Source organism: Sus scrofa, chromosome 11 (genome assembly GCF_054392235.1).
Source record: "Sus scrofa isolate SSC_HxYL_T2T_F1_AM1 chromosome 11, Sscrofa_HxYL_maternal_Yorkshire_Landrace_v2.0, whole genome shotgun sequence".
NCBI classification, from domain to species: domain Eukaryota; kingdom Metazoa; phylum Chordata; class Mammalia; order Artiodactyla; family Suidae; genus Sus; species Sus scrofa.
In genome coordinates, this window is record NC_139393.1 from 26,620,107 (window position 1) to 26,633,327 (window position 13,221).

At 52.1% G+C, this 13,221-nt stretch overlaps 1 protein-coding gene across 2 annotated transcripts; it reads right to left on the minus strand.

Moving 5' to 3' along the window:
* Window positions 1–8,236: 8,236 nt before the first annotated feature.
* On the minus strand, window positions 8,237–12,962 carry LOC100155738 (protocadherin-8). Of its 2 annotated transcripts, none has more exons than XM_003131007.6 (3): window positions 10,405–12,962; window positions 9,704–9,911; window positions 8,237–9,225 (listed from the first exon to the last, which is right to left on the minus strand). In XM_003131007.6, the coding sequence occupies exons 1-3, from the start codon at window positions 12,742–12,744 to the stop codon at window positions 8,849–8,851; spliced, it is 2,925 nt and encodes a 974-aa protein (XP_003131055.3). In that variant the 5' UTR covers window positions 12,745–12,962; the 3' UTR covers window positions 8,237–8,848. The 2 variants fall into 2 exon arrangements, with proteins under 2 accessions (XP_003131055.3, XP_013836026.3); XM_013980572.3 differs by having other exon boundaries at window positions 10,114–12,962.
* Window positions 12,963–13,221: the final 259 nt, after the last annotated feature.

A 13,221-nucleotide genomic window follows, 5' to 3' on the forward strand; every position in this document is an offset into this window, starting at 1 on the left:
AAACGAATCTGACTAGGAACCATGAGGTTCAATCCCTGGCCTCACTCATTGGGTTAAGGATCTGGCGTTGCCATGAGCTGTGGTGTAGGTCACAGACCTGGCTCAGATCCTGGGTTGCTGTGGCTGTTGTGTAGGCTGGCAGCTGTAGCTTTGATTGGATCCCTAGCCTGGGAACCTCCATGTGCCATGGGTACAGCCCTAAAAAGCAAAAAAAACCCGAACCAACCAACCAACCAAACAAGCAAACAAAAAAACCAACCAACCAACCAACCAAACAAAAGTTCTCCTGGGTGATCGCGATTTGAAATCACAAACGGAGGGGATGCCCTTGGTGATCCAGCCACATGCATCTAGGTAGCCTGTGCACTCCTTCCTAGCTACCTTACTGGCTTCCAAAGCCTCCTGATAGGTCCCTTCTCTCGAGAACTGCCCTCAGCCTAACAGGTGCCTCTTTGCCACTGGAGGCAATGAAATGTATGTGCTCTCCTAACCAGAAGCCAATGACTGACATGGGATATGAAAGGCTGGCCTGTTACCTCCATAGAGGACCAACTGGTGCTCCAGAGCTTGGGTGAGGCCAGGCTGAAGCTAAGACCACCACTGTGTTGAGCTTTTTCCCCCTGCTGTCTCCTGCTGGCTTCTCTCCTCTTCCAAGAGCACTTTCTCAACAAATGATTTTCATTAGAATCCCCAGCTCAGGCTGAGCTTCTCAGAAACTTAAGACCATCACCCAAGTAAAGGGAGGAACTAGAGGATTTATGAAGACACTTGAGTCCCTTATGGGTACCTAATGTATCTAGATAATTAGTGGAATGTGGTTTTTTACTAGCTTTGGTGAGTAGACGTAGCCTGGGAGATGCTTCACCACTTGCATGAGGAGGAACATCAAGGACAGAGTGGTGATGCTGAATTTCTTTGGTGCAAGAAGATGGCTGACCCAAGGCTTAGTCTTCTTGCCGTACATCAGAATTGTTATGTGTTTGTTCTCAGTCCTCCAGTGAGGCTGGCGAGGTAAGGGCTTTTGGCCAAGGAGCAGAATGAATCACAAGGAGGTTAAGTGATGGCAGAAAGTCGATTGCTGAATAAAATTGAGATTCCATCCCCACCCACTCATCTACCGCCACCAACAGCTCAGCCCTTCCTCTGATGATCTGGTGACATTCATTAGGAGCAAATCCTTACTCCTCCACACCTACTTTCCTAGAGCTGATAGGCAGACAATTTGGCAAACTAGACAGGCTCAATAAAATAGGAGACTTAATACCCAACATTTAGCATAGCCAACAATTGGATGCTTTCATCAACTTTACGGTTGGCTGTGTTTTCCTGGAGCGAAGTGGGGATTTGACAATGACCTGAAATTTTTGGGCCATGTGGCTTCGGGTACCAAAATGACCTACGACTACATCAAATCTCTAGATGCTTGGTGCCTACACACTTCGGGAAATCTCTCTGGAGTTAGGTCTGAAGAGATACCACGGCTCTGAAACTGGAAGGTGGGAAGGGCTCCCCCTTCAGTAGGTAAGATGATTTATATGTGGTCAGGGCTGGTGCAGCTTCTGCATCCTCTAAGCACTCCTGAAACTAGCTGTGTAGATAAGATGCCGAATCTCTCGGTCACCTCTGATTCTGATGATATTTAGCACAGACCTCTTGTGGGGAAGGCTGTTGACTTGTTGATGCAGAGTCTCTTGGCTGTGATGTGTAACCATGACCTTTTGTGCTTGGCTCAGTGAATCATTCCATTCAGCAAGTGCTTTTATTGAATTCTTATTATGTACCAGCCAGTGTATGAGGTGCTGGGGCTGGAGAGATGAAAGACACAGACAGTCCTTGATTTCATGGGTTGGGGGTGGGGGAGAGATAGGTGAGTGGAGTGACAGTTTGGTAGGGGCTGAGGAAGCACCCAGGAGGGACACCCTGCCTGGTCTGGCTGGTGTCTGGGAAAGGGGCTCTCCTTAAATAATGTTGAAGGATAAGAAGAAAGGGCCAGAGATGAGAAAAGGTGGAGTGGGAGAGAGGGAGAGGAACTAGAATGTCATTCCAGGCACACGGACCAGGAAGAACCAGGAAGGAGAGATGGGTGTGGGGGCGGGAGAGGGGGGAGGAAGGACAGCAGCAGAATCCAGTCCGAGGAGAGAGGCAGGGGCCAGAGGACTAAGGGTCTGGTGTGCCATGGACATCACTGCAGACTTTATCCTAAAGGTGATGGAAAGTCGTGAGGGTATTAATCAGATGAGTGACAAAATCAGATTTTTGAAAGGGTCTTTATGGGTGCAGCTTGGAGGATGAAGTAGAGGGGAACAGGTGGTGTAGTGAACATGTAGCATGTAGGAGACTCTTGCTAGAAATCAGGAAAGAAGCCATGAGGCAGGATGACTTATTCTTTCTCACTCTCTCTCTCTCTCTCTCTCTCTTTTTTTTTTTTTTTTGTCTTTTTAGGGCAGCACCCGAGGCATGTGGAAGTTCCCAGGCGAGGGGTCAAATTGGAGCTACAGCTGCCAGCCTGTGCCACTGCCACAGCAACACCAGATCCGAGCCGCGTCTGCGACCTACATCACAGCTCACAGCAACACTGGATCCTTAACCCACTGAGCGAGGCCAGGGATCGAACCTGCATCCTCATGGATACTAGTCAGATTCGTTTCCTCTGAGCCACGATGGGCACTCCCTGCCTTCTTCTATATCAAAAGATCTTTTAAAAATCCCAGCTCCTTTTAGGAGAGCCGTGTGATCTCTAATAAGTTACTATACCTCCCCAAATCTCGTTCCCCATATGCAAGATGGTTTAAAAACGAGTCCTTACCTCGTGTGGTTGGGAGGATTAACTGTATGGTGCTTGGTGCCGTAGTGCCTAAAAGGCAGTACTCACTAAAACCCAGGGTCCTTGTTCTCGTCCTGCTGCAGCTATCCTGATTGGGATAACCCCCACTTAAAAGCTGGCACTTGAATAAGACTTGGGTGCCAAAAGGTCATTGGGGAGCTGATCCCAGGAAGCACCAGTGACTGAATGGGGAAAGTGAGGCAGCACAGGGGGACAGCCATCGAAGGGGATCTGACTGAGTAGGTGGCTGCTCTGGGCCACTGGGGCTCACATCCACAGGAGAGCCTCAGAGGAACTGTGTAGAACACAGCTCAAAGTTGTCCCTCCAAGGGATGGGAAAGCTGGGGTATTTATTTACCCACCAGCACCGGTCCCTAATGGGTGGAGGGTTGCCTGTGCCCGTCTTAAAGCCCCAGTGCTTCCAGACCGCTCTGTGCCCAGGCTGCATGAGCTTCTGTGGCCCCAGTGCTGGGGGTGGGGGTGGGGAGCCAAGCCCTCTGCAAATCTCAAGCTTCAGAGGCACAAGCTTGAGACGGATACTGCACCGGGCAACTCGCAGCGTCCAGAGGACAGCAGTGGAGATGTGGGCGGAGCATCCTACCTGCTACAGTGGCTTGAAGGGATAATTAAACAATAATTAGGAAATGGAATGAACAGATCTTGGTGAGTGGAAGTAAGAATTTAAATGGTATCTTAAAATGACTTCAGTATTTTGGGCTTGATCTGCAAACCACAGTCCTATTATACGAGTTTAAAACAATTGCCAGAGGGGTAGGTTTGGGGTAATGATCTCAGGGAAGGAAGAACGATTTTGATTTGTTGAGTCCAAGGTGTCCAAGATCTAGCCAACTGTCACACTGGGCTGGCAAATGGAATTTTCCTAATTCCGCATGAAACCATGCAGGCTTCACTTTGACATGTTGAAATTTCTTAAACAAGTTTCATGGGAGCAAATCTCGCACACTGATAATGAGTGACGATTTTTCCTCCCTGCTACAAAAGCACATTTAATCTGGTGGTTGAAGTGATGGCTTTTAAAAAACAGCTCGTTGTCTCTTGCCGCCTGCTGTTCTCTTATTAGGTGACTTTGAACCTGTTGGTGGATTCCACTGCAGATTATTTCCCTCTGAAGAAAGGGAATAATAAATACTCTCTTGAGTTATTGCATAGCTGTTGAAAACGAGACAGCATTTTCAAAGCCCTTCTGAGTTGTTGCAAAGCACAGTGCCCCATTGAGTCCTATATTATTTTGCTTCAGTTTGTCTTCACAACTTACAGCGTTCCAATTATCCTGTTGTTACTGAGTTCAGTACTAAAGTGAATATGCTTGTTTTCTAAAATGGAATTTTTAGATGATAAAAGCTCATATTTGCCAAGCGAGATAAACCAGATATTTCGCTAATTGTGGCAGGGAACGCATCCTGATTATAGATATACATATTTGTTCTCTCCGTGTGCATACATAGTTGTATCTGGAGACTTGCATCCTGTTTTCGCTCTATTTCAGAATGCATTTTTCAATAGATGTTGCAACCACTTACATTTTAATTTTCTAAAGTGGTTGCTTTGATGGATATTTTATTATAGGAAGTGTAGGGCATCCAAGTCTACGGGGCCAGACATAAAAAGTGAAATAGGTAAAGTCTGGCTTGAGTTTTCTCATTCAAGGTCACCTCCCACTTCCCCAAGGGCCTGCCCATGTCCCAGCGCTCACGGCAAAGGTACCCCGAGTTTTGGATCACCTCCAGAGACAAGTCTGGGGCACCATCCCAAACACCTAGGGCTTGCGAGTTGGTGGTGTTCATTTTAGTCATACTTGCTTATAGACTGTTGACTCTATTTGAGGCTATACAGTGAAAGGGGAAGAAGCAGAGAGAGCAAACCAGAGTCAGAAGAAAGCCAGAAATCCGGGGTCTGTTTCATCCTCCTTAGTGGGTGGGGCTGCCCTACTAGTCACCGCAGAGGCTGGCTCAAAGGGAAGGGAAGGACAGAGGAAGAGAGAATGCAGTGGGTATTACTGTAGGCCAGGCATGGCCCTGCATGCAGAATTCTGCATATATATGATCTCGTTTAATTTAATAAAGCAATACATTTTCTTAAAAATATGCCTGATGAGAAACATTTCTCAAGAAAAGCAGGCGTTCCTGCTGTAGCTCAGCAGGTTAGGGATCCGGTGTTGTCGCTGTGGTAGCTAGGGTTCGATCCCCAGCCGGGTGCAGTGGGTTAAGGATCCAGCATTGCTGAAGCTGCAGAACAGGGATGCGATATGCCATGAATGCAGTCGAAAATGAATGGGAAAAAAAAAAAAAAAACAAATCCAGAAAGCTTATTTTATCTAGCTCCTATTTCTCTGAGAGTTCCCACGGTGGCTGACTCTTAGATGAGCCTCCTTCCCTCTTTTTTTTTTTTTTTTTTGCTTAATTTTAAAGACTGAATTATGTTTTTCTTTTTTCTTTTTTTAGGTTCCAAGTGACATAAAGCCTTTTAATGGTCATTTCTCTAAGGGAAAGGACAGGGAAATCATAGAAATGCTGACAACTGAATTTTGGGGGTAATGAAATTGTTTGTAGGACACAAAAAATAATGACAATGACATTATTTTACTTTTTTTTTTCTTCTGCTTTTGAGGACTGCACCCACGGCATATGAAGGTTCCCAGGCTAGGGGTTAAACGGGAGCTGCAGCCACCTGCTCTGCCAGAGCCACAGCAATGCAGGATCCAAGCCCCATCATCAACCTACATCACAGCTCATGGAAATGTGGGATCCTTAACCCATTGAAAGAGGCCAGGGATGGAACCCATGTCGTCACGGATACTAGTCAGGTGTGTTACTGCCGAGCCATGATGGGAGCGCCTGACATTATTTTACTTTTGAAAGACAAGGGGCAGCAAAGATATCCAGAGACTGGGCGCTTTCAGGGTGCAGTGTGGGATTATTCAGCTTTCTGCTCTGCATTTGATGGGTCTGGCTCCAGAATGAATCTTTAGATATTAGAATGGTAGGGCTATCGGGATGTCTCTCCCCTCGGGGTGGGGGTGGGGGTGGGGGGCTGGTCTTCATGGTCCTGGAGCTGTCGGGTCATCTGGCCACATCCATCATTTTTTTCTAGAATCTGAGGTCTGTCTGGGCTGTCTCAGCTCCTCACGTGCTTGTTCTGCTCAGGCGCCTGTAGGAACTGCTAAACTTTGCACAGGCCACGGGTGGCAAAGCACTTGTGTGTGTCCCCTTGTGCTTCAGCTTGGAGCCACCACTGGTTTCAATTATGACTTCAACAGGCAGCGTTGAGGGCCCCCTCTATTCATTACAGTGCCTTGCACTCTGTAATTAGTAATAAGGGAACACAGGCACTTCAGAAATATAAAGCACTAAACAATAATCAGGCAGTACAGGCAACGCATGGGATTTTTCCACCTAACTCTGTTTCCTTTATGGTAAAAAGAAAAAACAAAACAAAACAAGTTTTCATTGCTTCATTTTATTTTCTTGCCTTGAATAATCCGGCTTAAATCTCATCCTGGCCACTTATGAGCTGTGTGACTTTGGGCATTTTACCTAAACTCTCTGTGCCCCAGTTTCTTTATCTGTAAAATGGACATTTTTTTTTTTTCTTTTTAGGGCCACACCCACGGCATATGGAGGTTCCCAGGCTAGGGGTCCCATCAGAGCTACAGCTGCCGGCCTAGGCCACAGCCACAGCAATGCCAGATCCAAGCCAAGTCTGTGACCTACACCACAGTTCACAGCAGCGCTGGATCCTTAACCCACTGAGTGAGGCCAGGGATCAAACCTGCAACCTCATGGTTCCTAATTGAATTCTGTTTCTTCTATCTGTAAAATGGAGATAATGGTAGTTCCCACCTCGTGGGGGTTGTTTGAGGATTAAGTGAGATAATTCATGCAGAGTGCTTTGTAAGGAGCTCTGCTCATATAAAAGCTTGTTCAGAAAATGTTAGCTGTCATTATTATTATTATTATTTTTGTCTTTTTTTTTTTTGTCTTTTCTAGGGCTGCACTGGCAGCATATGGAGGTTCCCAGGCTGGGAATTGAATTGGAGCTGTAGCTGCTGGCCTACATCACAGATGCAACAACTCAGGATCCGAGCCTCGTCTGCGACCTACACCACAGCTCACGGCAACACCAGATCCTTTAACCCACTGAGCGAGGCCAGGGATTGAACCTGCAACCTCATGGTTCCTAGTCGGATTCCTTAACCACTGAGCCACGACGGGAATGCCCTAGCTCTCGTTATTATTAATTTCAAATAAAGTATGCTTAGAGTATAAAATGTAGGTATGTCTTTTTTTTTTTTTTTCTTTTTTCTTTTTTCTTCTTTTTTGGCTGCCCTGCAAGGCACATGGACTTCCTGGGCCAGAGGTCAGATTTCTGCCACAGTTTCGACTACACAGAAGCTTCAGCAAAACCGGATCCTTTAACTCACTGTGCCACCCACTGTGCAGGGCTGGGGATTGAACCTGTGTCCTGGCACTGCAGAGATGCCATCAGATCTTTCTGCGCCACAGTGGGAACTCCAAGTATAGGTCTTTTGGTGTTTGTTTTTTTAAACCCTCTGCTATGTACATTTTCAAACACAAACACACAAATAGATAATTTACTCCCCTCTGCTAGCATCAACAATGATCAATATCTTTTCAGTCTCATTTCATATAGACTCATGCTTTCCTCCAGAACATACATTTTTTTTTTTTTGCCTTTTCTAGGGCCACTCCTGTAGCCACTGGCCTACGCCAGAGCCACAGCAACTCAGGATTCAAGCTGGGTCTGCGACCTGCACCACAGCTCACCACAACGCCGGATCCTTAACCCACTGAGCAAGGCCAGGGATCGAACCCACAACCTCATGGTTCCTAGTCGGATTCGCGAACCACTGTGCCACGACGGGAACTCCCTCCTCCAGAATATCTGAAAGCACATCCCAGGCACCCTATCTTTTCATCCATATGTTTGAGTCTTTTTGATACTAAAATCCTTAATAATTAAGCCAAGTGCTTCTTGAGACTACGTATTCCTAACCTTGAACCCCAGCTCCTAGAGGAGATACTGAAGTTAGCAAAAGCTTTACAGATGTTTAACTAGTGAATGAACAGCCCAAACTTAACTTTCCTCCTTTTTGGGAGATGCTCCATATATATTTGGTAAGCTAATAAATGAGGGCAGGCATTTTATCGAGTGCCTGATATATATGTAAGGTGCATATGTTTTACAAAAACAACAAATATTTTTTAATACTTGGATGAGACGCCGGTGCTTGAAATCCCACAGGTTTAATGTTGCTGGGAACATTAATAATGCCCAAATAATTAGCACTTGAAAGGAGGTTTAATGCTGGTACTCTGATTATTTGTGAATGCCTGACTGTAGGCAACTTCACAAAAAGCAATTAGCAGATTCTTCAAACACATGACAAATCCTTTATTACTGTGCTTATAAGTGACATGGTTTACAGAAAACCAAATGTAATTAAATAACATTGAACTTGAAATCTACCACAGACTCAAGATATACAAGTTATACTTGGCAAGGCAAAACTTCTCAAACACTAGGTTGTTTCAGGTAAAAGATAAAATTTCCATTAAGTAATTCCAACATGTTTTTTTTTGTTTTTGTTTGTTTGTTTTTGTTTTTGTCTTACAGACAGTTCCTTTGGCAATAACTTCCACTTTAGCATTTTATTATATAAAAATATAACAAAATTTCATTATATACAAACATTACATTACACAATGTACAGGTTAAAAACACTAAGAAAATGGCAAGCCGCAAGTGAAATTAAAGTCAATAGCGTGATAAGAAAAATTAAATACTGCACACATTTCATAAAAATTACATTAACTACATTTTTGTTTGCAAATACCAAACAGTACCAATGTGATTGGAAAGAGCTTCCAACAACTTCATTTTAAGGCACATCTTGCATATTTATATTTACAACACTGAAACCGGTCAATAACTTAGGGGCTTCTCGGAGTGACCTGTACATGTGTGAAGACATGCAGCGTAGGATTACACATTGTCATTGGCTTCCTTCTTTGGGGACAGGTACCTGCCAGGGGGGGACTGATAGAGGGGTACCCCAATCTCCTGCAAGTCTGGGAGCCTCCCTGGACGTGGAGGGGAGAGCAGAGTGACTGTCCTGTCATAGTCTCTGTGCAGCACTTTCTCATAGACGCTCTGCAGCCCCACGGTTTTGGGCAGCTGGGCCTGGTAGTAATTGTCCCTGCGCAGAGGATCCCGGGGCAGGGACGTGCTCTTACAGAAGGTGGACATCTGGGCTGGTGGGTGAGACGAGGCATGGGCGCTGGGCCCTCCCCCGCAAGAGGGGCTCCAGCAGCGGTCCGAGTGGCCCAGGATCTTACACTCCGCGGTGCACGCCCACAGTCCTAATGAAAAGAGAAAGGGAGAGGGCGTGCTGGTTACTGAGATGACACACACTCTGCCTCCATCTTCAAAGTGTCAGACAGGGTCAGAGCCGCTGAAAAGGAAAGTATGGGAGAAGATGAACGCCCTGATTCCAGATTTGAAATGGGAACACTGCTTCCTATAAAGAAGTTGGCTCAGCTTCTTTGGTTGGAAGCAAAAAAAAAAAAAGAGGATAAGCAGAATTCCTCCTTAGATCATTAGCATCAATCACCCCTACCTCCAGCCTAACCGGAAAGGAGTCTGGTTTATTCAGGTGGTGGAGCTGCCTCGACTTGGCCGTTTGAAATTCGCGATTTGGGGCAGGCTGGGGAAACTCCAGGACCGAAAGAGGTGGGGAGGAGGGCGGGGGTCTGGGAACGGGAGATGGAGAGGAGAGGCGGTGGCAGAAGCGGAGGGAGAGGAGGAACGCTGAATGTGGCAGGAGAGAGGCGTCCTCACCACTCTGCATGTGGTTGATGAGATCCTTCTTCAGAGCGTCCCCACTGATGTCGGAATCGCTGTCGTTGAAATCACTGTCCCCTTTGCCGCTGTCTTTGCCGCTGAACTTCTCCCCTTCTCGGCCGGAGATGGTGTTGAAAGAATGGCCTTTCCAGACAGCCACAGGGGGCGCCGGCTCCTTTCCGAAGCCGGGGGAGGCGCCGTAGGGCTGCAGCAGGTAAAGGGGGAGGTGGGCAGGCGGCGGGTGGGGTGGGGTGGGGTGGGGTGGGGGGGAAGGGGGTTGGACAAGAAACAAAACACGTGTGACAGGTTAGGCATCTCGGTCTCACGTACACCCACACCCCTCCAGTCCCTTCCCCCAGCCGGTCCGCGGAGCACCGAGGGGGCGCCCAGCCGAAGGAAGGCCTCACCTCGGCGTGCGGGCCGCGGAGCCGCTGCTGCCCCTCCAAGTGACAGGAGCTTTCCCCGGTGGCGCTGCCGCCCTCCGAGCCCGGCACTTCGGCCGCGGCGACCGCGGGCGGGGGCGCGTCGGCCGCGGGGCTGCCAAAGGGCGCTTTGCCGCTGCCAGGGAAGGTGAGCACGTCGAACATGTTGGGCCTGGGCCCGGCTCCCCGGGCGGCCTCTTCCGGGGAGCCGGGAGCCGAGGCTCCGCCGCCCGCCGCCCCGGGCAGCTCTTCCCGGCGGGGCCCCCCTTTGCGCACCTCCTTCTTTCGGCGGTTGCAGGTGGTGGCGATGGCGATGATGGCAGCCAGCAGCAGCGTGCAGCTCCCGGCCAGCACAATGATGACGATCAGCGGCGTGTCCCATTGCAGCGCCGGCCCAGACGCCGCGAGCCGCGAGCCGGGCGGGCGAGAGCGTTCTGGGTTCCCTCCACTGGCGGGCGACACCAGGCCGCGCCCGCCGCCTGCTGTCACCACGAAGTTGACAGTGGCGGTGGTGGAGAGCGGGGGGCGGCCGCCGTCGGATATGACCAGCAGCGCCCGGAACACTCGGCCGGGCGGCTCCTGTGAGAGGTCGCCGGTGAGCACGATCTCCCCCGTGCGGCGGCCGATGGCGAAGGCTTCTCGGGGCTCCTGCTGTAATAGGTCGAACGCCAGCTCCCCGTTAGCGCCCTCGTCTGCGTCCCGGGCCTGCACGCGCGCCACGGTTGTGTCCCTTGCCGTACGCCCGGGCACGGCCACTTCCAGGGAGCCGTTGGCCGGTGCCGGGTGCACCAGGATGGGAGCGTGGTCATTCTGGTCCAGCACCCGTACCTGCACCAGGGCACTGCTGGAGAGTTGAGGGGAGCCACCGTCGCTCGCCTGGATGCGCACGTCGAGTTGGCGAAGGGTCTCATAGTCGAAGCTGCGCAGCGCGTATATGGCCCCAGTCGCCGGGTCCACCGAGACGTAGGTGGACACGGCGTCCCCCGCGCGGCCCACCTCGGCCTCCAGCAGCCGATAGGTGACCTGGCCGTTGCGGCCCAGGTCCGGGTCCCTGGCGGCCACTGTGGCTAAGTAGGCCCCAGGCGGATTGTTCTCACGCACCGACACCTCGTAGACCGGCCTCGTGAAAAGCGGCGCGTTGTCATTCTCGTCGCTCACGCGCACGGTGTAGGGCCGCACAGTACGTAGTGGGGGCGCACCGCGGTCCTCGGCCACCAGCGTCAGGTTATACTCAGCGATGCGCTCGCGGTCCAGGGACGCGGCGGTCACCACTAGGTAGCTGCCCGCGTAGGCCGGCTGCAGGCGGAAGTGCTCGTGCCCGTAGAGGGCGCAGCGCACCTGCCCGTTGGCGCCCGAGTCCCTGTCCGAGGTGCTGACCAGCGCCACCAGGCTCTCGCGCGCCGCCCCCTCTGGCACCAGCGAGACGGCTCCGGCCTCCGGCGTCCCGGGCCCCGTCGACGAGGTCGCATCTGCCCCACCCAGAGCGGCGGCGGCGGCGGCGGCGGCGAAGGGCGAAGCGGCAGGCGCGCCCGGAGCGGCCAGTGGGGTAATGGCGATGTCCGGCGCGTTGTCATTGACGTCGCGGATGCGCACGATGACCTTACAGGTGGCGGCGCGAGGCCCGGGGCCGCGGTCCTGCGCCCGCACGTCCAGTTCATAAGTGTCCTGGCGCTCATAGTCCACGGGCCCGGCGAGGGTGAGGCGGCCCGAGCGCGGGTCGAGGCGGAAGAGGCGGCGCGCCTCGGGCGGGGTGCGAGCTCCGAAGGCAAACACCACGTCGCCGTTGGGGCCCTCGTCGGGGTCCGCCGCGTCCAGGTCCAGCAGCAGCGAGCCCACGGGCGCGTCTTCCGCCAGTTCTACCTCGGCCACCGCGCCCTGCGGGAAGGCGGGACTGTGGTCATTGGCGTCCAGCACGCGCACGCTGAGGGCGGCCGTGGCGGAGCGCGGCGGGCGGCCTCCGTCCTGGGCCACCAGCTCCAGGCTGTAGGCGGCCTGGCTCTCGCGGTCCAGCTCCTGCAGCAGCACCAGGTCAGCGCACTGGGCGCCGTCCGCGCGCGTCTGCAGCTCCACGCGGAAGGGGCTGTGCGGCTCGGCCAGGCGCACGCTCTGCAGCCCATTGGCGCCCACGTCCTCGTCCACCGGCACCTCCAAGGGTATGCGCGTGCCCACGGCCGCGCCCTCGGACACTTCCACGGGGATCTGGGCCCGGGGGAAGCGCGGCGCATGGTCGTTGACATCCCTCACCTCCACCTCCACGTGCACCAGCCGGAACTGCTCCTGCGAGAAGCTGACCACGTCGAAGGCCAGCACGCACTGCGGGGCCTGGCCGCACAGCCGCTCACGGTCCAGGCCCGCGTCTCCGACGGTCAGCTGCCCATCGCCCTCGCGCACCCGGATCAGAGAGCTATTGAACTGCTTCATCAGGCGGAAGCTCGTGTCTCCGGACACTTTCATATGTAGGTCTTCAGCCAGGGTTCCGATGACCGTGCCGGGGGCATCCTCCTCGAAGGTGCTGTATCTTACTGTCTTGCTCTGGGCCACGGAGAGCACCCAGCAGAGGCTGAAGAGCTGCAAGGGGAAAAGGCAGGGGCTGCCCCCACGCCTCGCTGGACTCATGCCGCCAGCCCCAAGCGCTATTCCAAAAGGCTGAGGGAGTGATTCCTCTTTGGTTCTCAGGTCCAGGCGTGAATCTCAGGCTCCTCAGAGCACGCTCTTTGCGAGCCGGGTGCGGGAGAAGTCTGCTGGCTGCAGCTTGGCGGTTCCGGCGGGCTCTGAGGACTCGCCGACCCGCCCACAGTCCTCACTTCTCCCTCCCTTCTTCTCGCTGGAGCTGCGCCGCCGCGCGCCTGCTTCCGCTTTTATAGCCGCCGATATGCAAATCACTCGAACCGGGCAGCCAATGGCGGCCTGGCCCTCGCGCCGCTCCTACGCCAGCCTCAGACAATCCCTTTAATGTGGCAAGGCTTTAAGAAGGGAAAACAAGAAAGGAAAATTAGGGAATCTTTCCTTTGTTTCTTTAACTCCTTTGCCCCCCCTCCTTTCCTGTCAGTGCCTAGCTGGTAGAGGAGTTGGCACAGGTCGCCGGGCGTTAAA